At 52.5% G+C, this 25,519-nt stretch overlaps 1 protein-coding gene across 8 annotated transcripts in view; it reads right to left on the bottom strand.

Moving 5' to 3' along the window:
* Positions 1-10,248: 10,248 nt before the first annotated feature.
* Positions 10,249-25,519, bottom strand: part of NF2 (NF2, moesin-ezrin-radixin like (MERLIN) tumor suppressor) — an 83,378-nt gene continuing 68,107 nt past the window's right edge. For 2 of the 8 annotated variants that reach the window (XM_079151345.1, XM_079151350.1), the window contains one exon: positions 10,249-13,395. In XM_079151345.1, coding sequence (XP_079007471.1) covers positions 13,345-13,395 — 51 coding nt within the window. In that variant the 3' untranslated portion in view covers positions 10,249-13,344. Of the gene's footprint in view, positions 13,396-21,600; positions 24,931-25,519 lie in introns of those variants that run through there. The other 6 variants (XR_013765756.1, XR_013765757.1, XM_079151348.1 and 3 more) reach the window with 6 other exon arrangements.

Here is a 25,519-nt window from a genome sequence, read left to right as displayed (position 1 = left end):
CCTATGTGTGCAGGCTTCAGAGCATATGCACACACCTGGGTGGCTGTGGTGGCAACTTCACTCAATACCCATCAGGCCCTGCTCAGCCTCAGCCTCAGTCAAGGGGACCAGGAACAGCTCCCTTTGTCAGATGGGGAAACTGAGGGCAGCTCAGACTAGAAAATGTCCCACCAAGGTAGGAGGCAGGGTTGACCCTAAATACGGGCTCTTCAGCAGAGCACACCTCGGAACAGTACCCTGGGACGTGAGTCTTGCTTTGTCCTGTGAGCAGGGACTATGGAACTACAGGCTTGAAGGGGGCCTCTGGGGTCTCTTGGAGCAGCCCCCTGCTTGGGACCAATAGGTAGCACCTTTGCGGGGGGCAGGAGGTACCCCATCTGGAGGATTCCCTCTCCAAGCCTCCATTTCCTCACCTGTAGAATGGAGCCACCCACCCTGCCGGGAAGGGTTGACGAGACCCCTGTGGCAAAGCCCTTCCAGGGAAACAGGGCTGGGGACCCAAGGTCACCTCAGGGACGAGGCAGGGTCCCAGTCATGCAAAGCTGTACCCTGCACACTTTCTCTTGCTGGTCCGCTGGTCTGGGAGAAGAGATGAGCCCAGGGTGGAGAGAAACGGGGAGGGAAGGGATCCAAGACAGGGCGGCAGGCCTTCCGGTTCAGTTAGTGAAAAGATTTGTCATTTTAATGAGGTGATATTTCTTGCCTGGCTCCTGTCCGTGGCGGCGCGAAGGGGACAGGGCCTCCAGGAATGAGGAGCTGCTGGGGCTGGTGGGGCTGTCTTCAGACTCCTGAGGCTGTCTGAGCTGAGGAGGAGGGGGCCTGGGCGCTAGGGCTCTAGGAGCCAAGAGCTCAGAGCCCAGCTCTGCTTCCCCCTCCCTCCATGACCTTGAGGAAGTCTTTCCCTATATCTGAGCCTCAGTTTCCTCACGTTTAAAATGGGACTAAAGCCAGGGTGTGGCAGTGCGCACCTGTAATCCCAGCAACTCGGGAGGCCGAGGCAGGAGGATAGCAAGTTTGAAGCCAACTTGGACAACTTAGTGTTTTATTTTGGAGCCTGTCCCAAAATAAAAAACACAAAGGTCTGGGGTATAGCTGAGTGGTAGAGTGCCCCTGAGTTCAATCCCCAGTAGTGAAAATAATTAAATGAAAATTCTAACTCAATAGGGCCACTATTCCATGCCCCTGCTTTGGGCAGTGGCCACTGTGGGTTCCAATCTTTCTCATTCCTCCTCTCCTCCCCAGCCCACCACCACCATGCCCTTATCACAGTTGCATGAGCCCCCCTCCCCCCATTTCTCACTTTTGGGACTTAGTAAGAACTGCTCTGTCTGCCTAACTCAGATCCGTCCGTCACCCTGGTCCCTTGAGGCTGGTAAGGGAGTCTGCCTTCAGCTCTCACTGCCACCTTCCATGACACCTGTCATATTTAGAGGGTGACGACGGTTATCCTAGCCGTTTGGCTGTGGTCCAGCGCCTAGTAGGCCCTGGATGAATGTGTTTGTTGAATGACTGAATGAGCAGCGGCAGGCCTGTCCTGACCTTTGAGTGCAGCGTCCAGGGTGCTGTGGCGGCAGTAGCGAGGGTGGTCTGGCAGGCCGCCCATCCATCAGCCTGGTGCCGCGCCTGACCAGATGGAGCTGAGCCCCTGGGGAGAGGGAGAGGAAGAGAACATGCATCACCTTACGGTGGGCTGGCGGGCATGTGGGCCCGGCGGACCTGCCGCCCTTGGGATCCTCATCCATCATGCCGTCTCTGGGATGCTGCGAGGAGTCGAGCAGGTGTGGCCTCTCCGCCAGGCTCCTCTGGGTGGGACCTTCTGAAGACTGCAGCTCTCTAGTGCAAAGGGGAAACTGAGGCCTGTGGGGACTGCACGGGTTAAAAGCAGGGGCTCTGGGACCAGACCAACTAGTGTTTGCGTGACGGCTCTGGGACTCACATGGGTAGCTCTGGGTGAGTCTCTGGGGGCTTGGAGCCTGGGGGGCTTCTAACACAGGCCAGGCTGACTGTTTCTGAAAGGCACTCACCTGGTCTAGTCCACCTTACGGTTGAGGCTGTGGGCCCACCCCTATGGGGTCCTGAGCTGGTAACCCGTTTTTGGTTTGCTAGCAGGGTGACACTGGTTTGAGAGTGACTGAGGAGACCAGACTCTGGAGTTGGAACTTAGGGGACCTCGGAGATTTCATGGTTCACACTTGATCTTCTACCACCGGAGGCATGGAAGTCCAGAGAGTAAAACGGACTTAATCAAGGCCACACAGTGGAAGCAGAGAGCTGGGGGACCAGAGCCCCCTGTGGCCAGCTCTCCCGAAAGAAGAAGATTCACAGAAATAGGTCCAGTGCCTGGCATGTAGAGAGTGCTTAGGACAGGCCAGCCTAAGGTCATGCCCTCCACCTAGCCCCTGCTCCTCAGGCTGATGGAAGGAGGAAGAGGTAGCCATAGGGCAGGGCCAGTGGATTCAGGCAGGATTGCGTATCTATCTGGGTCACTGGGGGAAGGAGACTTTGACGAATGTTCCTCCCTTCCTGCCAGAGAGGCTGGGGGAAGGGGCTGCTGAGTGATGACCAGGCCCTCGGTGGTGATCACAGCTCAGCTGGCCTGACCAGCTGGCCTGGGGGACATCGGGCACCTGACTGTCTCCCAGCCCCCACACCCATTTGCTGGGAAGTCAATACCGCCTCCTCCTCCTCCTTGGCCTTCTAATTATAAAAACAAGTTCCTCCTGAGCCAATATTTCACCTGAATTGCACAGTAGCCTGGGGAGTGGACTGAGACCCTCTGGTACTGAGATTCTCACTCCAGCAACTGGGATTCATTTGTCCACTCAGCAAATACGTACTGGGCACCTACTACGTGGCAGGTTCTGAAGTGGGCACAGGGAGAATCAGACAAGCGGGCTCAGGCCACCTGCTTGCCCCGGGCAGTCGGGAGGTTACAGGTGGATCTGGTCTGAGTGCTGCATCCTGCCCGAGCCTGCCAGATAAATGAGAGTGTTACGGGATATCATCCCTTCTGGTGGCGGAGCTGCCTGGCAGTTGTGGGCGCTTGCTCTGTGCCAGGCGCTGTGCAAGCACTTTACGGGCATTATTTCATTTACTCATCCAAGGCAGACATCAGTGACCCCGTTTTCCAGCTGAGCAAACTGGAGCTCGAAGAGGTGAACTGACCACTTACTTGGGGTCCCCCAGGTGGGGGAGGCAGAGTAGATCTGTCCCCCTGAAGTGTGCTCTTTCCTTTCAACCAGGGAGCACTAATGCCCCATGTCCCCAGCTCCTCCCCGGCTGTGCGGGGAGAGCTGGGTTCCTCCAGAATGCCACCCTCCCCTGGATAGCTCAGGTCAGGCAGTTGGGCTTGTCCCCTGTGCTAAGCCCCTCAGAGGGCTGATGTGAAAGAAAGGAAATGACTCTAGTCCCATGGGCTCTGACTGGGGCTGGAGGGGTTCTTTCTTCCCTGAGGCTGAGTTGCAATGAGCCTGGACACTGGGGAGCGTGGGCTTTAAGTCTCAGCTCCAAGAAGTCACGTGGCCTCCCTGAACCTCAGTTTCCTCCTCTGTCGCACACAATAGTCCATCCTCTGTTGCACAGGGCTCTCCTCGGGGGTCCCTCAAGATGCCACAGGGTAAGGTTCTAAGCAGGAGGCGCTACCACTACTTGGGCCCTGGTGTGTGCAATGATTGAGATCCTTCCCAGGATGACTGCGGGGAGATCCGTATGCCAAGGCCAACGCAGGTTACTGCTATTGTCATTGTTTTCAGCTTTCTCAGGGCCTAACCAGGCCAGGCGTTCAGGAGGCAGCGTAGCCCTGAGCCCATGCTGGGATGGGGGACGGGCCCACTGCTCCCTGATCCAGGCAGGTAGGGCTGGATCGGCTTGGAGGAGCTGGTGAACTCTGGGAAGGGGCTCGGTCTGCTCGGATCTACCCAGCGGAGCAGAGCCAACTCTAATGAAGTGAGCTAGCCCCAGGCCGCACTGATTTCACGACTCGGTGGCCACTTCCCAGCTGGTAAATGTCACTAGAGAGAGCACAGAGGCACCTGGCATTGGCCCAATTGAGGGTGGGGATGAGAGGGCTGCTGGAGGGGCTAGGGATGCCAGGGAATGCTGACGCTGGGCCAGAGCCCCCAGAATCTCAGGACTCCCTCACCTCCCCCAGGAGGGGTGGTGTCCAACTGGCTGAATCTGTGTCACCTACTTGGTGATATTTGCAACTGCCAGCTCCAATAACCGGAACCTACAATAACCAGAACCTGGGGGCTAGTAGGCTTCCCCCAGGCGGCCACATCTGCCTTTCTTCACATGGGGGGTGGGGTTCAGGGTGATCCGGAGGGTACAGTGGCCCTAGGTCCATAAGCGGGAGTTGGAGCCGTGTGAGAACCTTCTGGCCCACAGCCCTCCCCGCCCTGAGCTGTCTTCTTTGATAACTGATCCAGGACAAGTTAATAGTAAATAGCTATAACCACACAGCGGCTGGCCTCATTTAATAAACTCTCGCTGCGGCAGGCACGGGCTCAGAACCCCGGCTCTGTGATCTCGTTTAACCCCAGGATGACCCTGTGGAGGATTCGGAACCGACTCTATTGCTGGAGAGAGGGATGTGAAGCTGGGAGGCCAAGCCTCAACCCTGGGCAGCTGGGGGCTGGACTCCTCCTCCTCCACCAGTCCCCATAGGGCCCTCCTCTGCCCGCTCCCCACCTGGTTTGCCCTGGCTCATCCTCCCCCTCCCCAGCTTGTGGGGTCCCCGGGAGGTGGGCGAGGGGTAGTCTGAGGCTGTTGCCGTTCTGTGACTTATTGGACAGGGGAACTCAGGGAGGGAAGTGGGACCTCCAGAAAGACTTGGAGGCAAGAGGCCTACCACTCTGCCCCTGATATCCCCCCGCCTTTTTTTTTTTTTTTGCGGTGCTGGGGATCGAACCCAGGGCCTTGTGCTTGCGAGGCAAGCATTTTACCAACTGAGCTATCTCCCCAGCCCTGATGTCCCCCTTTTCTTTCTGGAATCCTGATCTCTAGTTTTGAGACCTGCAAACTGCCCATCCCAGACTCCACATTTCCTGGACCCTAAGTCAATCGGATATTCTCCGGCCTGGACAGGATGTGGGGGTGGCTGACATTAGTCCTGCTGCTGGGGACTGGGAGGAGCAATCCCCCCACCCCCCGCCAAGGGGGACAGACATGCAGCAGCCTAAGTGGCACCCGGATGGTTCACTGTGACTTCCACATGGAGACCTCACTGGGGCTCAGCCTAGCGAGTGCTTACAGCTCCAGACCCCTGGCATCTCCTTCCCACCCCTCCCCTGCCCAAGAAGTTCCTCAAGGTACTCCACTCCCTACCCCAAGCCCAGCGCGGACTGGCCACAGTAGTGCTTGGGGGATGCTGTGGAGTGTGGGAGCCACCTTGGGCAGGGGCTGGGGGCCGCCCCGGGAGCCTGAAGGGTGCCCAGAGAGGCAGCTCACAGCCCACCTTCACCTGGAAGCCCCTGGTCACTGGGAGCTGCCCCCTTGTCCCACTGCTTGGCATTTCCAGGGACCTTCCCACGTGGAGTGGGGAGCCCTGGCATCCCTGGCCACTGTCTCCCTTCCATGGGAAAAGAGGAGGGAGGAGAGAAAAGCCGTATTAATAAAAGAATAGGATACTGCGACTAAGGCCCGTGGCGTGTGCCGCTCAGAATAGCAATGTGCTTTCTCAAGGCAAACAGAACTCCCCAGGTGTTAATGCAAATTCACTCCAGTTAAGATGAAAGAGGGTTGTTTCCCCTTTGCTGGTTAATATGAAGGACTTAATAGATTCAGCCTCAGGAGCTGGGGATCTCAGGCTGGGAGCGGAAGGCTGGGAGGAGAAATGGGGGAGGGGGGGCGTGGGCAAAGAAGGGAGGTCCCCAGTGGGTTTCAGGGCAGAGCGACTGTCACAGCAGACCCCGCCAACGCTGCATGAGGCTCATGCCACCCCCACCCTATGCCGGGACTTGACAGAAGCTGAGACTCGCTGCTCAGGAGGAGGGGGGACGAAAGCCCAGAGTGGCCATGCCAACCCCCTGCCCTGGCACCTTCCTATTAAGCCAGGGGCTGGCGCCGCCAGGGACCTTCCCCAATTTGTGCCAGAGGAACCTGGGGCTAGAAGAAAGATTGGGGCCCGGGGGACTTCTAACACAGGCCAGGCTGACTGTTTCTGAAAGGCACCCACCTGGTCTAGTCCACCTTACGGCTGAGGCTGTGGGCCCATCCCTATGGGGTCCTGAGCTGGTAACCCATTTTTGGTTTGCTAGCAGGGTGACACTGGTTTGAGAATGACTGAGGAGACCAGATTCTGGAGTTGGAACTTAGGGGACCTCGAAGATTTCGTGGTTCACACTTGATCTTCTACCACCGAGGCATGGAAGTCCAGAGAGTAAAACGGACTTAATCAAGGCCACACAGTGGAAGCAGAGAGCTGGGGGACCAGAGCCCCCTGTGGCCAGCTCTCCTGAAGCATGAGCTGAAGGGGCAGTAGGAATGCTCTGCCAGTCATGGGGCTCCCAGCACAGAGCCCTCTCCAGCCTGTGGCTCTGGGGTTAAGCTGTGCGTCACATATGCCTCTCTGAGCATTATCCTCTCCCGAAAAGTATGCAGGACCCCAGCAAGGGAAGGCTGCTGTTGGGAGAGGAGCAAGACTGTGTGTGGCTTGGCTGTAGCAGATATGCACCAGGGACAGGGCAAGGTGTCTCCCGGGCTCTGCTGGGGATAAAGGGAGACCTGGGGAGACCCAGGCTGGGCCCCCACTGACTCATTGGAATGTAACTTTCTCTCTCTCTCTCTCTCTCTCTCTCTCTCTCTCTCTCTCTCTCTCTCTCTCTCTCTCTCTCGGGGGCAAATGGCAGAGCAGGTGCCTGCCACAAGACACCTCCGCAGCCTTCTTCGCTTTTGTTTACTGACTTAATTCCTTCAGATCAAAGGCTGCCCCTTCCTCCCCAGAGGAGGCAGGCGGGGGAATTACATTATTTATATTGGAAATGGGCAAGGCTCCACGGGGACTTCTTCCTTATGCCTGATAAGAGAAAATTAGGTCACTGCCGTGCCTCCCTGGTGTCTGCAGTTGGGTTTTCACAGCCCAGGTACCCACGGGTGTAGGGAAGAGCTCTGCGTGCAGAGCCGAGTGCGGCCCACCCAGCTCCTCTCTCGTCCTGAGCCTCCAGTAAATTATTGACCCAAGTAGAGGGTATTAATGTGACAAAACAAGAACATCCTTCCCGGGCAGCCCCAGTCCAGGGCTATCTATCATCTCCTGGACTTTGCAGCTGGCACTGGGCAAACAGTGAGGACAAACAGGCCAGATGCAGGTTCATTAAGCCCTGGGTACGAGTGGTGGGTGGTAGCCCTCATGGGGACCTAGTCCCTCTGAGCTGTCACATCCTCTGGTCACCAAGACTCTTTTCTCTGCTTCCTTCTAACCCTGATCCCAAAAGGAAATTTTCAGAGACAGCCACAGCTCAGAGTGGGGACGTGTGTCTGAACACTGCACTTCAAGTTTTCCGGTATCATTAATCCCCATGAAACCTTCTAAAGTTCCCATTTTACAGATGAAATAACTGCAACCCTCAAAGGTTAGCTGCCTTTCTTAGACTCAAAGGGCTGGTAAGTGGCCAAGCAGCAATTTGAACCTGGGCTGGTCTGAATTCCAAACCCAGGAGGACTCTGAGCCCAGGGCTGGGCCAGGCCGTTTCCCCAGCGCATCCGAGGCTGGTGGTGGAGCTCATGTTTCTTCATGCTGCCTGCCTGTCACTTATAAATAATGGCAATGCTGCTACACATCCACACCCTCTTTTTCTTAGAAATCGGAGTACTTTTTGCTTCGGTTCTTCATGTTATTCTGGCAACGTCCCCGAGACACCCAGAGGCACCATTGTCAACCGTCTTTACTGAGGGGGCAGAGCGAGGCCCTGGGGGAAGGCAGGGCCAGATCTCCCCCTCGGCCGAGCGGGGCAGCTCGAGCTGCTTAGAGGAGTGGACGGCTGAGCAGCCTCCCGGGGCTCCCACTGCAGAGTTCCCAGGAGGTGTCTTGATTTCGACTCAGAGGCAACATGCCAGGCGCTATTCTGAGGCCACCAGCCCAGTGAGAAATGGGCATCGAGTGGAAACCGGGAGAGGACACGGTGGGGGATCCGCTCTGAGTCAGATAGAGTCCTTGCCGTGCTGATAAACGGCCCTGTAATTTGTCGGAGCTGCCCTGTCACTGCTTCTAGGGCCGCCAGAGCTGTCTCCCTGCAAGCGAACTGCGGTCTCCCTACCAGGGCTGGGACTGCGGCCGCAGGATCCTGCCGTAATGCAGTAATGACAGGCTGCCAGGGAGCCCCGCACGGCTGGGAGGGGAGCCCTTGGCCTCTCTCCCTGGAGGAGAGTAGGCTGCCTGGGCTGTCTGAGAGGGAGACGGGGCTATGCAGACGCCTGTCTTTCTCTTCCCCAGACGGCGAGATTGGATTAGACACAGTCGCAGCCATCTTCTCCAGTACCTTTCCCCCCAGAGTTGGGCTGCCAGCTCTTCATTACACGTGGGTGGCTCCTCATCCTCCCCTCCACAGGAAGGCTTCTGGGGCAGGCAGCCCTGGGGAACAGCTGCCAGGCACTCCCCACTCAGGCGAGGCCCAGGCAAAGGAGGAAGCGCTGGTAGGGAGGTCAGAATGATCCACTGGGGATCCCGTGGGACCCAGCTGCAAATGCCACAAAGAAGCACTGAGGTCTGGCCAGCAGCTTTGCGTTTAGAGCATGATCACAACCAACTAAAAACACCAGCAGAGCTCAACTGATTTCCTTAACACCAAAATACCTGGCGGTGTTGTTAATTCTAATCCTGCCTAATGGGGACCATGGGATCTCCGTGTAAGCATCTTTTGGGTGTCAGGGTTGTCTTTTTTAAAAAAGGTTAGGCAAAAGTATTGCCAGGACAACTTAAAATAGCCAGTATGTACTAAGTTCTTTCTCTGGCTTGACTACCAAGAAATCAGACAACCTCCACTTATTAAAAATGACAATTTACATGTGGGAAATGAAGTTTTACATTATTAGTTACTAATAAAAGATAATAACTGAATATGTTAAAACTTAACAAAATATTGCTAAGTTTTACAATTCTCTGATTTTACATATTTTCAAAATATAGTTTAAAAACGAGTGATATTTCCAAAATATATTGAAGAACTAAGAGTATTTAGCAAGGACATTTTGGGACTATTTTGTATACACTCAGGTATCACTTAAAGATGGAGACACAGTCTGAGAAATGCACGATTAGGTAGTTTTGTCATTGTGTGATCATAGTATACTTCCACAAAGACATCACGAGACCATGTAAGCTTCTGGGACCACTGTTGAATATGTGGTCACTGACCACACTGTTAGGTGCCATGTGAGTGTGTTTTGATGGCTATTTTCTTAGCGTGAATGATTAAAACATGAAGTATATTCTTACACATCAGACAGATAGGTTCCCTCAAAATCCTGATAACCAAATTAGCCACTTGGCTCTCTGATTTTAGGCTGCAGTGATTTGGAGAGTTATCCTATGGTAGTTTTGGTCTTAATAACAGACATTTGTTGATTTAAAAAAATATAGAGGCCGGGCGCACGCCTGTCATCCCAGCAGCTCTGGAGGCTGAGGCAGGAGGATCACGAGTTCGCACTCAGCTTCAGCAAAAGCGAGGCGCTAAGCAACTCAGTGAGACTGTGTCTCTAAATAAAATAGAGAAAAGGGCAGGGGAGGTGGCTCAGGGGTCGAGTGCCCCTGAGTTCAATCCCTGGTACCCTCCCCCACCCAATAAGAAACAAAATAAAAAAGCTCGGCATGCACTGCTGGTTCCCAATTTCAAGTGCGAACGTTGCGTAGCTGTGTAAGAGGAGCGTCTCTGCCGCCCTACAGATGGTGCCTGGGTCCTCATGGCTCTGCATGTCTCCCGCTTTCCTGAGCCCAGAATGGGGAGCCATAGAGGCAAAAAGTGCCTGGAGGGATCACCTTCTCCAGTTCCCTAATTCTCAGGTCTGGAGTCGGGGGCAGGCAGGGCCCACGGAGGGCCCTTTCCACACCTCAGCGTGACCCACAGGAAGTCCTGAGGTGAAGGTGTTGGCAGGATGTTGCCATGAGCACAGGTGGAGGTGAAATCCGGGCAGTTGGGAGGGCGAAGGCCCTTGTCCTCATGGAACCACACAGCAGGCCCCACCGCCCAGCCCTGGGCTTGCCACCTCAACAGTGTGAGCGACATGCAAACTGAGGAAGCCCATGACAAACAGTTAGAGCTTAGAATTTTTATTAAAACAATCACTTAAATTACAACAGTCCCCAGAATAGAAAATAGCCTTCGATGGTCTGGACCTGACAGGAGGCATGAGTCAGGCCCTACAGGAAGAAGTGCCGCTTGATGTCTCTGAAAATGGATGCAGCATCCCTGGAATCCCGCGAGGGCCGGCTTGGCCCCAGGGCCACTGGGAGAGGCTGAATCCTCGCCAAGGCTGCTCCGCCAGGGGCTGCGAGGTCCTAGCCCTGTCAGGGAGGAACACTTAGTCACTGTCACTGGTTGTCAGCCTCTGGACTTTTGAAAAAGAGAGGGAGAGCAAGAAACCTGTCCCCAAGATGACAAAACACAGTCATTCACGAAATGTTATGTAATGCCACGGGGCGTTGTCTAGCAGGGCCTGGCAGGTGTGTGAATAATGGAGGGGAGACTGTGGGTCACAGTGCTGCTATGACTGAGGGGGGACTCAACTAAACACGTGCGAACAGCTATGGAACAACAGCGTGGCCCCACAGAGTCCTGAGCTGGGCGGTGACTTCCTGACTGCTTTCAGTACTGGTGGTGCTTCTGCCTAAGCCACCAGAAGCACCGGTAATGAATGATCACAGCCAGGGCCCTGTTCTCTCTGAACCTCAGAGACTTCCTTACTTGACAAGCTCCCATGCTCTAAAAAAATGCTCACTGCAGCCAGGTGCGGTGGCACATGTCTAACCCCAGGGACGGGAAGCTGAGGCAGGAGGACTACAAGTTCAAGGCCAGTCTTGGCAACTTAGCAAGACCCTGTCTCAAAAGAAACACAAACAAAAAGGACTAGGGGCTGGGCATGGTGGTGCACACCTGTAATCCTAGCAGCTCGGGAGGCTGAGGCAGGAGAACCATGAGTTCAAAGCCAGCCTCAGCAAAAGCGGGGCCCTAAGCAACTCAGTGGTCAAGTGCCCCTGAGTTCAATCCCCAGTACCCCTCCCCTCAAAAAAGACTGGAGACTTCACTCAGTGAAAAAGTACCCCTGGGTTCAATCCCCAGTAACAAAACCAAAAAAATAAAAAAATAAAAACAAAAACTCACTAGAAAGAACAGTCACCTCAGCCACAGCCACAGGTCTCTACAAACCAGGAAGTGCTTCCATTCTTTCTCTTTCTACTGGGGCTCAAGACTCTCTGAGGGCCCCGTACTCTCCCTCTAGGGAGGGCCGAAGGGCTTCTGGCTGTGTCACTGGCAGGCCCTCCTTCCCAGGTCAGCCCGGGTCCCAGGTGCACCAGCTGTAGCTCAGCCTGGCCACACGGCTTGGCATTTCTTGGACTTCAGAGATACACACAGCAGTTAAATTAAAAAACACAGCCCGACATCATTTTTATAAACTACCATCGTGCTCCTGTGCCCCACAGCCACTGTTAAAGATTAAATTTACAGATCGGAGGAAAGTAAGTCCTGGTAGAAATTCAGGGATGGGTTTTACACCCGAGAAGACAGAGTCAGGCACAAGAGCCAGACCTGACTTTGCAAATGCCCAAGGCTTCAGCTCCCGACGACTCTCCCTATCAGTCACAGCCATCTGCTTTTAGGTTCTACTCTAGAGTCCCACCCTGAGTGCCCAGAGCTGGCTTCCTAGGAGCAAGGTGGCTTAAGAAGGGGGCAGCCAGCTGTTCGGTCAGACTGACCGTGGAAATAAGGCAGGATCTCATGAGCGTCTGTTTCTCAAACCCAAATGGAATCATCTGAGACAGCCTCTGCCCTCGGGCCCCTCGAGGTCCTCATCTGTCTTCAGTTAATAAATGTCTTTTCCCTGATTAAGACATATCACCTGCCCTGCATGATGGCCCAAGTGTTAGGACCTGAGGGCTCTGGTTGGCTACAGCAGCAACACCAGTCGTGGAGAAAAGGACCCGAGGTGGCCCCAGACCCTGGAGGGACAGTCATGGGGTGAGTCTGCTGCCAGGCAAGGAGCTGAGCTGTGCCCCGCCTGTGTGAGCACCGCCTGTGAGTGGACACCTGAGTCAGGCTGCAGCTGGAAGGGATGAGACCTCATGGGGCCCCCAAGAGGACACAAAATAAAGGGGTTTCGGTGGGGGGACAAAGGAAAGAGCAAAATGAAGTCCAGGTACAAGTGAAGATTACGAAGGTCCTGCTGGCACGTGGCCTGGAGTAGAGGTGATGCGGGAGGACTGAGCTCTGGAGCTAGAAGTACCCGTGGGGCCCGGAGCTATGGAGCAACCCACACTCCTGGTCATGCCTGGGGTTCCAGGTGCTGATGAGAACTGACCAGGGAGCCCCCAGTCCTCCATGCTCAGGGGGCGGGGAAGACACATGTGGCTCTGCCTGCCTCTCAGAGCCCGGGCTGGGGTGGCTGGTGGGTGAACACTGTACCATCACTCCCTACACAGCTCTGTTTGCCACCCAGTCCCGGGCTGGCTGTTGGCCATTCCTCACAGCTTCTTCCCCGAGTCTCTCCCCAGTCACAGCTGGCCTGCCTGTTACCCAGCAGCTGGCAGCCAGAGCGCTGCCCCGGGGGTGGCTGGCTGAGGACTCATCACTTTGCTGGTCCTGAGCTTTGGGCAGGCTCGCCGACAATGTGCAACAGCCGGCTGCTCTGGGCCCCGGCTCAGCCAGGCTTACTGCTTCACTGCGTGCCAGGTCTTTGTCCGTGGAGGGGATGGACATTCTGGAACCCTGGGCAGGGTGGGGTGGTAAGACCAGCCTCCTGGCCTCCAGGACGCCTCTGCACTTCACTCCCTAAAACCACTTCCTAGACAAGGCTATGGAGGTCAGCCCTGGGCAGACACACACGCACCATGGTGCCGGAACAAAGGAATTATAGGATCCCACATAAGACAAAAAAAAGACAAACACTTCTCAAAAAAATTAGAGTCGCAGGTCAGGAGAACTAGAACACCACGAGAGAAATCTCTACAGGGTCATAGTTCAAAGGCAATTGCACATGAAGGGGGTTGGGCTCTCCACTAAGCTGGGGGAAATTCTGGAGCTCCCACAGGAGCCCCCAGGCAGCCCCCTTTGGATGGTTTCCATGGTGTTGGACCCATCCCGCTGGTGCCAGTAGCAGCAGAAGTGGCAGATCCTGGGTTGGCCGGGTCACCTGCTAGAGCTCTTCAAAGAAGGCCACTCGGGACTTGGCACTCTGCAAAGTGAGCTGTAAGAGAGCAGAGAAGAAGTGAAAGGGGCAGTGTGTTTCTGTTCTTTCACGTGGGATCCCCTCCTGCTGCATGGACTAACCTCAAAGGTGGTTTGGAGTGACAGGGAGGCCTGTTCAAGTAGACGTTCAAAAGGTTGGTGGTCAAGTTCAAATAAGATTGCAGATTTGCCCCAGAATTCAAATTAGGTGGCAAAGGAGGACATGCCAGGAGGCATGGCTGGTGGGCAGAAGCATGTTAGCAGGAAAATGTCATCAATGTTGCCATTTCATAGAAGACAGCGGGTCCCTAGATATTTTACCAGATTCTCATATTCTTGTCTCTGAAAGTCTCTGAGACATTACCTCTGTGGTGTCTATGGCGACACCAGCCTGGAATGCTTTTCCTCTCTGGACTCAAGGCCCAGCCCAGCAGGGTAAACCTCTCTGTCCTTACTCCCAGGCAAGGCAGGCTGCGTGAGACAAGGAAGGGCTTGTCCTTTCTGCTCCTGGTTCCTCAGGTGGCCTCAAAGCAGACTGCCCAGGAGCTGAGACGGGGCCTCTCTTTAGGAGCTAGGAGGCAGCAGGCTCCCTATGTGGGACCGATAGGGAGGACGAGGGTGTATGGGCAGTGTTTTGGCCATCAATTGTAAGGCCTTCCCAGGAAGGATGGGGTCAGGAAAGCTCAGAAGGGGAGAGGTGGTTCCAGGGCCACACTCAGCATGGTAATTTGTAGACTCATGCCTCCTGAGTCCCTGACTCTGGGGCTACTTTCTAGCCTTTCCTCAAACAGAGGGATCCGGCACAATGCCCTCCTGTTGCCCTGCTCCCTGCTCTGTTCCTGAAGTAGAACCACTGGGGCAAGACTGTGTTCTAGATTTAGCTCTAGAACTTCCCAGAGGAGAGCTGGCAAAGGGGCAGCCAGGGAGTCCACACTGCCCATCTTCAAAACCCCCCAAAACGTTTAGTTTAGTGCTTGGCACTGGGTAGCAGCACAGAGCATGTTGAGTGAATGGGATGTGAACCGTAATGACAACTAAGTGGCAAGATGAGGGGCAAGGCAGGAGATCTGCAAGGGCTGAGAAAGGCCCAGACCAACCCTCTCCACCAGCTTTCTGGGGGGGCCCCAGGGAACATCCTTAACCTCTCTGAGCCTCTCTCTTTCCTCTGGGAATAAACCATGGGGAAGGCTAGCTGGTCACACCCTCCCCGCCGCCAGAAACCTCGGCAATCTCCAAATCTGAAGAGCCCTGTCTTACCCAGGGCTCTACAAAGGGCATGGGAGGGAGACTCCAAACCAACCACTTCATCAAAAGACAGGCAGCATTAGCGAGCTCAAAATGAGACAGCTTGAGAGCCGACTCTTTAAATCCTGCCAAATCTTTTGGCCTTGAAGTTCCCGACTAACAAGCGGAATGCAGGGAGGCATCTGAGCTGTTTCCTTAGTGGAACCAATTCCAGAAGCCCTGTGGAAGCCCAGTTCTGACGGGAATGGAGACAGCTTTTCTTTGCTGAAACGGAACTCCCTCCAGAAGAGAGCTGCGTTTGGACAGGCTTCTCCCTCTACGCAATCAGAAAAGGGCCAGCAGTTGTGTGCCCTGTGATAATGGGAACCAGGATGGTAACCAGAGACCTTCTGGGACAAAAACCCTCTCGGCTCAGGGCTGAAATCTAATGGTGTGAACTCACATTTCCGCTCTGGCTTCCCCCACACTTCTGAAGCGACCTCAGAAGGCTCCTCAGCGGGCAGAGGCCCTGCTGGGGACAAAACCATGCTCACGGCCACTTTGAATCAAACACAGTTTGACCCACATCGTGTGGCCCATTGACCAGCTGGGTGGCCCTGGGCAGGTCACTGAATCCCTCTGGCCTCAGTTTCCACCATAAACAGGATGTGGCAGCCCCTTCCTCACAGGGGAACTGCAGGGGACCTGGGAAATGCAGCACCACTCCTGGCACGTGCTGAGAACTTGGCAGCTGTTATTACTAATAGCAGCATCACGTTTCTTCCCTCCCCTCAGCCCTGGCTCCTCTCCTCCCCAGGGGCAGCAGAGCACAGCGCTTGTTAGGAAAGGCTGCGGGCAAAGGCAGGGTCACACTGGCCTCTGAGACAGGGCAAGCGCTGCCCAGAGAGGCCTGGCTACTTCCTCAGGCAGGGAGCCCAGGCTGTGGGGGCCTCCGAGAGCCTCCTGCCTGTTTGCACAATGCTGGCTCCAAGAATTCCTGGATCCTCTACCAGAGGAGTGTGCTGGCTGTCCCCTCGAGGTGCCAGGGGAGGGTTTTGGCAGTGCCGGCAGTGCCAGATTCCAGTTACTCAAGCATGTGCTTGTTAGGATGCTAAGCGCTCTTTGGTGGGCAGGCCACTTCCCAATCAATGCCCACTCCCTGCTGCAGGGCAGGGCTTGGCCCACCTCTTCTCTTGCCAGCTCAGGAGTTTGCCTTCAGCCTCAAAGAAAGGAAAGGCTTGGAGGAAAGTTGATGTTCTGACCATGCAAGAGAGAGAGAGCATCACAGTCTTCCAGAAGGCTCTGAGGCTGCTAGACTCACTGGTCAGAGGTGGCTGGTCACTGAGGGCAACGGGAGCCTCCTCTGGTCACCACCCACAGGCAGACCTGGCTGCTGCTGCCCTCATCTTCCAAGCTCACAGTATAGCTCCTGGCAATTTCAATTCCACTGGGAACCTCGATGTCTGAGGCATTTACAACACAAGCTTACTCCCAGGGCAAGGAACCCTTCCGGTCCCCACCATGGCCTCTGCTGCTTCTCCCCCACCAGCAGCCTTTATCTTAGACAGCAAAGGCCCTCTTCCTGGCAGGACTAGGAGAGCACAGGGGGAGGCAGCAGTGACATGAGGGTCTGTGCGGAGAAGCTTCTTTCCTCCAGATAACTCAGGAAGCCCTTCCCTGCACCACTGCCCACTGCTTCTGCCAACTGTGTTCCGTGCTGGGCACTCCAGTGGGCAGATTCCCCTCACCTGTGGATCCTTTGCCACTAGCATTGTGCAAAGCTTACTGGCACATTTGCAGTAGAGCTGCAGCAGTACGTGTTCATAAAAGAGAAGGCAAAGACTCAGCAAGTGCACAAAGAGCCCTTCATAAAACAAACTTTGGTCTTCTTTTTCCACTCATGAAAACCTGCTAAAAAATCTCTTTGGTTTCCCTGTGGCTCTTACACCCCAAGATTCACCAGCCCATGGCAACACTTGGTCTGTCTTACTGCCTAGTGACCTGCCTGGCTATCTCTGCACAACATAACAACACCTCTGCTTGCCAGAGCCACAAAGCACCATGGAGATGATCCTGCTAAGGCCCTCACCTTGTCCCAGGTTGCACTGTGAGCTGAGAATGGAAGCAGTCCCGTGAGTCCCACCTGTCACCGGAATTCCAAGCAAAGATGTTTGTGGTCCCTTTGGCAACACAGCAATGGCTTGCCCAGGTGCAAGCCTTGCCTGCAGGGGGAAAGCCTGCAGGAAGGAGTGCACACAGGCTGCCTGGAGGGTGTCTAGAAAGCTGCCTAGAAGACGTCTCTGCATTTCAGTTGTTGGGGAAGTGAAGAGCCTCGGCTCACGGATACACAACGGGGGTCCAGTTGACAATGGCTGTATCCGTGGGGCCTCCTCATCTGATGGCCTCCTTTGAATCCTTCTGAGGACAAGGGAGCAGAGCTCTGCTGCACGTGAATGGTGACCATGTCTTTCCAGCACTGTCCTTCAGAATTCACAGTGAATACAGAGAGGGCCAACCGCGGGAGTCCTGGCAGTGGAGACTGTAAACCACAAGGACCCTGCTCCAAGTCTCCAACCCAAAGTGCTCCTGCCAGTTTCCTAAAGATGACTAAAAGAACACCAAGTCTCTCACCAGGCACCAGGCTGACCTGCTGCTCTCTTCCAGCTGTCTCTTCACATCTGATTAGAATCAGCCGTGTGAATAATACAGGAGGAATTAAGTCTTCTCTTGACTGAACCAGTTGTTCAAGTCTGTCACTAATTCAAGTCCATTCTGAAGAGACTGACTTCCTTTTCTTTCTCTGTGGCAGATCTGTACGGCTCTCTCGCTCTCTCTCTCTCTTTTTTAATCTTATGGGGCCTCTGATCCACCTGCGAAGCCGGCTCTTACCTCCTGCCCAGCATTCAGACTTGACCCTGTCACAATCACCTTTCACCCCACCTTCTGCTCCATCAAACAACCAGTTGTTTGTGATGGCCGCCAAGCTGTAGAAGGGCAGGAAAGGAAGCCACCTGGCAGAGCTAGGCCTCCTTCTTTTCTGCAAACTATGTGATATGACAAAAATGAACCTTGCACCCAATTTAAACCAGTTCAGATTCAGAAGACAAATCTGTCTCCTTATAAAAGACAGGAGGCCGGCTCCTCCCAACCCTAGAAGAGGACCTGGCACCCAGCTGGGTCTCCCTAACTCAGGCAAGCGATCTGATGCAGCCGGCTCTTGCTCACTGCTATGTGACAGGCAGCCCATCAAGATGCTCTGGAGAAACGTCCCCAGGGCCTGGAGACAGCAAACCTGGAAGGTATCTGTGACAAGCGCTCTTCCCTGCCTGGTGACCCACGTGGAAGCACAGCTCCCCCAACATCACTCCTAAGAGTGCCCCCTGCTGGAGACCCACAGCGCTGGCTGGCTGCCAATTCCTCCAGCTCTCCTCTAAAAGTCCTTTTGGGGGACTGTTTCCCAAAGTGATGGGAGGGTAACTAAATGTATTCCGGCACGGAGCCTGCAGCAGCAAGGCTGCTTGATTAAGAATGAATTACACTTTCATCAGCACAGAGAGAAAATTGATTCACAAGGCCGCATTGTGATAATCTTGTTCCTAAAGCAAAAGGGGGTGGAGGGGTGGGCAGGACAGAGAGCCACTTCGGCTATCAGTGGTGAGAGAAAGGAAGCTCTACAATTAAGCTGGGAGAACAAAACTAATCAGAGTGCCAGGATTCCTTCAACTAGTCTCTGGGGGCCTCGCCTCAATCCACTCATCCCAAGGGAGGAGGAAAGGAAGGTGGGAGGGGGCTGTCTAATTCATTTTAAACAATAATGCCAGTAGCACTGAACCCATTTTAGATACTAACCTAATAACTCCTGGCATGGAGACTCTGCTTGTCCCATAAAAATGCAATGGAATTGAAATGCAGGCCCTAAAATCATGTTATACTTCCTCTCCACCACTACATATTGAAAATGAAGGAGCAAGGGAAGGTGGCGATACAAAAGGACATGCAGATTGTTTGGCACAAGGAGCCACGGGGGGAAGCAGACTCTAAGCAGAAGGGTGACAGCCACATCCAGTAGCAGGAAATTCCAATCTAGTCTTCGGTTTGGGGTGTGGTAAACATCCCCCCCTCCCAAACTGGAGCCAAAGGGGGGCAGGGCTGCTGAAGGGGGCTGCAGCTATAAAGTGGCCAGATGAAGCTCTTCTGCAGTCTTGCTAGTGACGGCTTGCACCCAAATGCCATCTGGTGATGCGCACAGGGAGAGCTGTCTGCACGCTTATTTCTAAACAGAGGTGGAATGAAAAGCCGCGTCCATCCCAACAAACAAATCCAATTTGGTATTAGCTCTAAAAAGAAATGTGCCCAGGAAAATCCAGGGGCCCTTTTGTGGATTAATCCTTTGGGGACCTAAAGTAGCAGAAAGATGCCTGGAAATGTGCCTGCCCATGTCTCCAGCTGCCCCTGTGACGCTGGGAGGGCCTTTTGCTACTTTGTCCTTCCATCTGACAAATGGACTAATAGTCTTGATTCACCTCACTGGGCAGGTGGAGGCTAAATGGTGTCTCTTGAGCACTCCAAGCAAGAGCCTTAGGTAAGAGGTCCAGATATACGGATGTCACTTTTAAATTGCCAATCTCGAAAGAGAAACCATGGCAAAGCTCATAGGAACAGAACCCGAGCCCGCAGAGTGAGTTTGCATCCTGGCTCTTCCCTCCCACTGTGGCAGCGACAAATCATGCCCGTGGAGAACCGCACTGAAACACATCTCAGAGCCCAGGGGCCAAATGGGATGTTTTACTGCATCAAATAAGGCCCAATAATGGCCGCAGCCACTTCCAAATAGTCATAAAATGCCCAAGGCCGGCAAGGCAGTTTGTAGGCTCAACACCTCCCAAAGAACAACTGCTTCACTGAGTGAAGCCTCCCGACCAAAATCAGGCCTGGCTCGACATCCTTTGGAAAAGAGGCCGGTAGAATCTTCTATTGAGATGGGCACAGTGGTGCATGCTTTGAATTCCACTCACTCGGGAGGCTGAGGCAAGAGGAGCCCAAGTTCAAGGCCCCAGCCTCTTACTTGGACCCTGTCTCAAAATAAAAAATAAAAAGGGCTGGGGATGATAGCTCAGTGGCAGAGTGCCCCAGGGCTCAATCCCCAGTACTGAACACACACACACACACACACACACACACACAATTTTCTATTAAGAGAGTTACTAGGAACAAGCAAGAAAACTGTGTGCATGTTTTCAGGAAACGCCTTCAGGGAGAGGCCCACAGTGTCACATCTAGGAGGAGCACTCTTCACATCAGCCAGTGACTCCTAATGCCTTCCATGTGCTCCTACAAAGCCAGGAGCTAACAGAGCCTGGGTGGCCACTGAAATTTTTTTCTGGGTGTGCAATGCCCACAACTGGTCTCCCTGTGGCTCTCACCCCAGTCCCCACTCCTCTTTCTTCCCTCCTCCCTTGAACACAACAACAAAGGGAAGTTTCTGGAGCTGAAGAGCCCGTTTGCTGCCTTTTGTGTCAGGGCCAAGAATGCTCTACCAGACACAATGCCCAGTTTCTAATACAGGCAGGGCCACTTGGCCCACTGGGTTAGAAGCAGGGCTGCACGTATGAACCACATATTAAACATCAACTACTTAGCAGCCATCCTCGAGGCTGGCAGTGTACACCAGAGGTCACCAGGGAGGCTCTGGCTGCTTGTTTTAATTGTGGGAGATGCCTTTCACGCATATTCACTCTCTCCCCGTGATTTATCACTTCCCCGAGTGTCTGAAGTATTCTACTTCACTTCGCCAGCCCCGACTCTCCAAGGGGACTTGGCAGAGATTGAACATGACATTGGACTTTTATGTCTTCCTGATCCAGGAGTGGGAGCTGAGCTTCCCATGAATGTCAAGCCTCCTCTGGTTCCTGCTCTTCCCTCAATGGAAACCACAGCTGGACCTGGATGGGCTGATTAGAAAGCTAATAAAATAAGCTTTCTAAGCTTCATGACCCCATAATTCTCATCGGTTGGTTTCTTTGAAATCCTCTGCTCCCTCTGAGACCATGGACCCAAAAATGATCACTTATTTGCTGGCAACTTGGGCCAGCCCAGGTCCAGCAGACTGAGACCGGTCTCTTGAAAGAAGAGGACAGCAAGACCAGGAAGTATGCATGTTTTTGCCTCCAGGTTGTGGCAGCACAGCTAAACCCCACCTGAGTACAGCTCCTGTCATTAGCACTGTGGATCCATGGGCAAAGCACTCAGGGCTCAAGGAATCCTGTGTCCCCACCCCACCCAAGTCTGACTGCTGGACTCATTTCCCTTGCTCAGAGGCCGGTGCCAAAAACATGTGCAGCTCCCTCTGAGAACGAAACAAATCCAGGTTCCCCAGTGTGTTGGGGTTTTTGGTTTGGGTGTTTTTGGTACTGGAAATTAAACCCACTGAGCCACATCCCTAACCCTTTTTATTTATTATTTTAAGACAGGATCTCACCAAGTTGCTTAGGACCTTGCTAAGTTGTTGAGGCTGGCATCAAACTTGTGATCCTCCTGCCTCAGCCTCCCAAGGCACTGGGCAGCTTTTGATTCCTAGTGTTCTCAGATGAAAATGCCAAACCCAAACCAGTGGCATGGATCATCAATTGGAAAAATGGAAATGTGGGGAGGTAAGATCAGCAGAAGAAAAGTATATCCTTGCAAACCAACTCAAATATCAGAAGAAAGCCTGGTAGAGTGGGCCACTCCTGTAAACCCAGCCATTGGGAGGAAGAGGTAGGAGGAGTACAAACTCGAGGTCAGCCTCAGCCTCAGCAACTGAGTGAGACCTTGTTTCAAAATAAAAAGGGCTGGGGATGTAGCTCAGGGTTAAGAGTGTGCCCTGGGTTCAATCCTCAGTACCAAAGGAAAAAATTGTGTGTGTGTGTGTGTAAAGAAGGAACCAGTAAAATTAATTTTGGTTTTTTAAAAGTTTTTACCTCTACCACATGACAATACAATTAATAATTAATATAATGGATGAATATGTTCACCACCAGTGGAGGGCACGAATGTGGTAGTGCAGCCCACAAGGACTTTGTCCCTCATCACAAGTTCACAGCAGATTTGTTTTTTGTTTTTTGTTTTTTTTAATATATTGATAAGCCCTTCCTAAGCATTAAGTGCTTTGTGTGCATTCCCTCATTAACCTCTCCAGCATCTGGGGAGATAGGGGACAGGGTTATTTTTATTTGCCTTTTCTTTATTTCTTTTTCTTTTTTTTTTTACAGTGCTGGTGATCAAACCCAGGGCATGTTAGGCAAGGTGTTCTAACCACTGAGCTTCCCAGCCCATGAATATTCCCTCCCCAGCCCCAGTTTTTTGGAGGTAGTATCACTAAATTGCCCAGGCTGGTCTCAAATTTGTGATCCTCCTGCTTCAGCTTCCCACATAGCTGGGATTACAGGTGTGGACCACCGTGCCTGGCTTTATTCATCCATTACAGGTGAGGACACTCTCAAGAGAGGAAGAACTATAGAAAAAGAAGTGGTGGAGCAGTGGTAAAACCCTGAGCAACCAGCTGGCATGGCCTTTCAGCAATCTGAGGGATCGTGGTAATCCCTGAATTAGCTTCAGGTTTCCACAGTCCCCGTGGGAGCTGCTTGGACCATACTGGACATTGAACCTCTGAACAAGGAGGAGGGATATATCTGGACTGCAGTAGGTGAGAGTCTTATTCTTTCATTGAAATCTAAGGTGGAAAACCACTAAAACAGAATAAAAACCAAAACAGGCTGGTTTGGATCCAGGTTAACAAACTTTTAGGACACTGGAAACTCTCCAGTGCATCTCTCATCTCCAGATATTCTATATGGAACTCTGCCTTTGACAACTAGGTATTCACACTTCCAAAGCCTGAAGTGGCACTTCTCTTCTGCTAGGCTTGCACTAGTTCACACTGTAGCAGACAAGAATAGGGAGCCACCTTTGAATTGCAAAGGCAGTTTGCTGGTCGTCAGACCTGGTCACCTGCCACAGGGACCACCAAAGTGTAGAAAATGGAGCACGCCTCAAACTTCAAGTGCAGCAAAAACTACCAGTATATAATCTAGTGATGCTGAGAGAACTCTAGTCACATTAAAAGGCAGTCTGCCATTTGTGGTGGTGCACACCTGTAACCCCAGGGAGTTGGAAGCCTAAGGCAGGAGGACCAGAAGTTCAAGACCAGCCTTGGCAACTTAATGAGACCCTCAGCAACTTAGTAAAATCCTGTCTCAAAATTAAAAAAAAAAAAAAAAGTGATGGAGTGCCCCTGAGTTCAATCCCCAGTACCACAAATAAATAAATAAGCCAAGTCCACATTTTATTAACCCTTGATTAAACAGAATTCTTGATTAACTAGAGCCTGGCAATCTGTTTTGAAAACAAGTTCACAACAACAAATGAATGAATGCTTCCATAAACAGTTACACATTACTTAATGATGAAGACACATTGTGAGAAATGTGTTGTTTGGCAACTATGTCACTGAGTGAAAATCATAGAATGTGCTTAAACAAACAAACTGCTATGATGTCACTAGGTGATGCATTCTTAAGGGACCATAGTTGAATACTAGGTCCCCATTGACCAAATGTCATTATGGGGGACCTGACTATATATTCTAGAAATTGTACAAGTTTGACTAAAAAATTAAACTTTAACTTATTTATTAATTAAAATTCAGTAAGAACTGATGGTCAAAATTTAGGAAACTGGTCAGGCACATTGGTACACACCTGTAATCCCAGCAGCTGGGAGGCTGAGGCAGGAGGATTGTGAGTTCAAGGCCAGCCTCAGTAACTTAGCAAGGCCCTAAATAATTCAGTGAGACCCTGTCTCTAATATTCTGTATCACTACAAAAAGAAGATGAAATCATATTCAGGTGAACAGTATGATCATATGCAGAGAAAAACTGAAAGTACAGGCTGAAATGAATCATGATTTTCTGTTTGTCCCTGTGTTAACCAAAGTTCAGAAACCATGATGGGTGTCTGGGTGGGTCCGATGTGCCGTAGGTGCATGGGGTCACCACTTGGACAGAAATCCCCCTGGCCTGCCCATTACAATGCTGGTCGTAACTGTCCTGCTCAGAACACACACTGCTGCATGACAGAATATCAACGCCAAGGTGGGGCATGAAAAAGATAGTCCTTGAGATCAGTCAGGGCTCAAGTTACACCCAAATCAGGTTGGTGCCATGGATTCTTGGAACCACTGACAGCTCTCATCCATCTTATTAAAGATCTATCTGGGGCCTTAATAGCTAACTTCTCTTACTAAGATAATGACCATAAATACGATCTATCTTATGCCAGATCTTATTTTTGGTAGAAATTTTCCAATTAACTTATTCTACTTGACTAAATGAGGACTCTAAAGGACACATACTACATCCCTGTCGGATGGTGCTGGGCTCACTGGCATGGGCATGACTGAGGATTAGATGAGAAGCAGAGGCAGGATGTTATTTTATTACTGGACAAAATTAATTCCACCGCCTAGACATTGGAAAAATAAGCAGCAATCATTCAATTAATTCACTAAACAACCACTGATGGCTTATCTTCTGGGTGCCTGCGACAGGATTGTTTCAATGTGAGATCACCCCGAGCACAGCCCACTCTACACTGCACAGAAGCTGAAGCCAAGCTGCCTCTAGAGCTGAGATGGAACAGATAGCCCACTAGATTGACAGATGAGCCCCTGTGCTCTGTGTTGCTCCATTCAAAAAGAAAAGGGGTCTGTACGGAACAGGGAAGTTCTAAAGGAAAACGAATGAGCACGGGTGACCCCTCCCTTCCATGACCAGAAGCTGTAAAGTGTGACCCCAGGCCTGCAGAGCTTACCACCACATGGCAGGTTGGATCTTCATTTAGAGACACGAGTCTGGAAAGCACCCGAATTGGCCCCATTTCCATGCTAGGGTTATTTATCGAAGAAGTACATCACCAAGACAAAAGGGCTTTCAGACAGACCTGGCTGGACAAGAAGCCATGACCTTCCCCAGCCCAACAGTGACACAGGAGGGAAGAACGACCAGTCCTACAGTCCCGAGACATGCTCTTCAGAACAAGGCAGCCATCTGGGCGCTAGAGGCTGGACTGGCCCACAAGGTGGATGCCTGCTCTCAGAAAAAAGCATGCTGCGGCCAGTACCCAGGTCCCACCTGCCCTCAGGAGGGCTCCAGGTGGCCCGAGGACAGAGACAGGCAAGCTCATGCATGGGTTAGTATCACAGAGGGCAGTACCATCACCACAGACAGAGTACCTGGGAATAACCTACTTTGAGGGCTCAAATGCAGATAGGTCTTCTGCCTTGGGCTTGAGGCTAAACCAGCAAAATAAAATGAAGAAAAACAAAAACATACCCTGTGATATCAACAATGCCACATGTGCCATTAGCAAAATGCTCAGATAGGCCTGAAATAATGACAAGTGACTTCGCTTGTTTTAATGGCTTGAAAACATGTCTCTCCAGCTTTGGCGCTCCAGGTTCTTGTGGTTGAAGGTCCAGCTCACTACAGCAGCGGCAAAGAGGAGACTGCTCTCGGTGCCCAGGTGACAAGGGTGTGGGGTGGGGTCTGAGGAAGCTCTCTCAAAGGTGGACCAGCTCACGGGCCCAATCATCCTTTTACCTCTTTGCTTAGTGGTAGAGGCCTCCTTTTAACTGTTTAATAACTTTATTCTTGCTGGGGTCATGGCTCAGTGGTAGAGCGCTTGCCTGGCATGCATGAGGCCCTGGGTTCAATCCCCAGCACCGCACATAAAAAAAAGTAAATCACTTTAATCACTGATTTAGAAGGGAAATCCAAGAAAGGATAGAAACCAGAGGAAAGAACATAGAATGTAGAAATGCCTTTCCTTCTAGGTTACGCTATTAAAAGTAATTCTCTACCTAGCGCCAATTGTAACTGAAG

Source organism: Sciurus vulgaris (genome assembly GCF_902686455.1).
Source record: "Sciurus vulgaris genome assembly, chromosome: 8".
Taxonomy (NCBI): Eukaryota; Metazoa; Chordata; class Mammalia; order Rodentia; family Sciuridae; genus Sciurus; species Sciurus vulgaris.
This window is presented reverse-complemented; position numbering and strand designations above follow the sequence as displayed.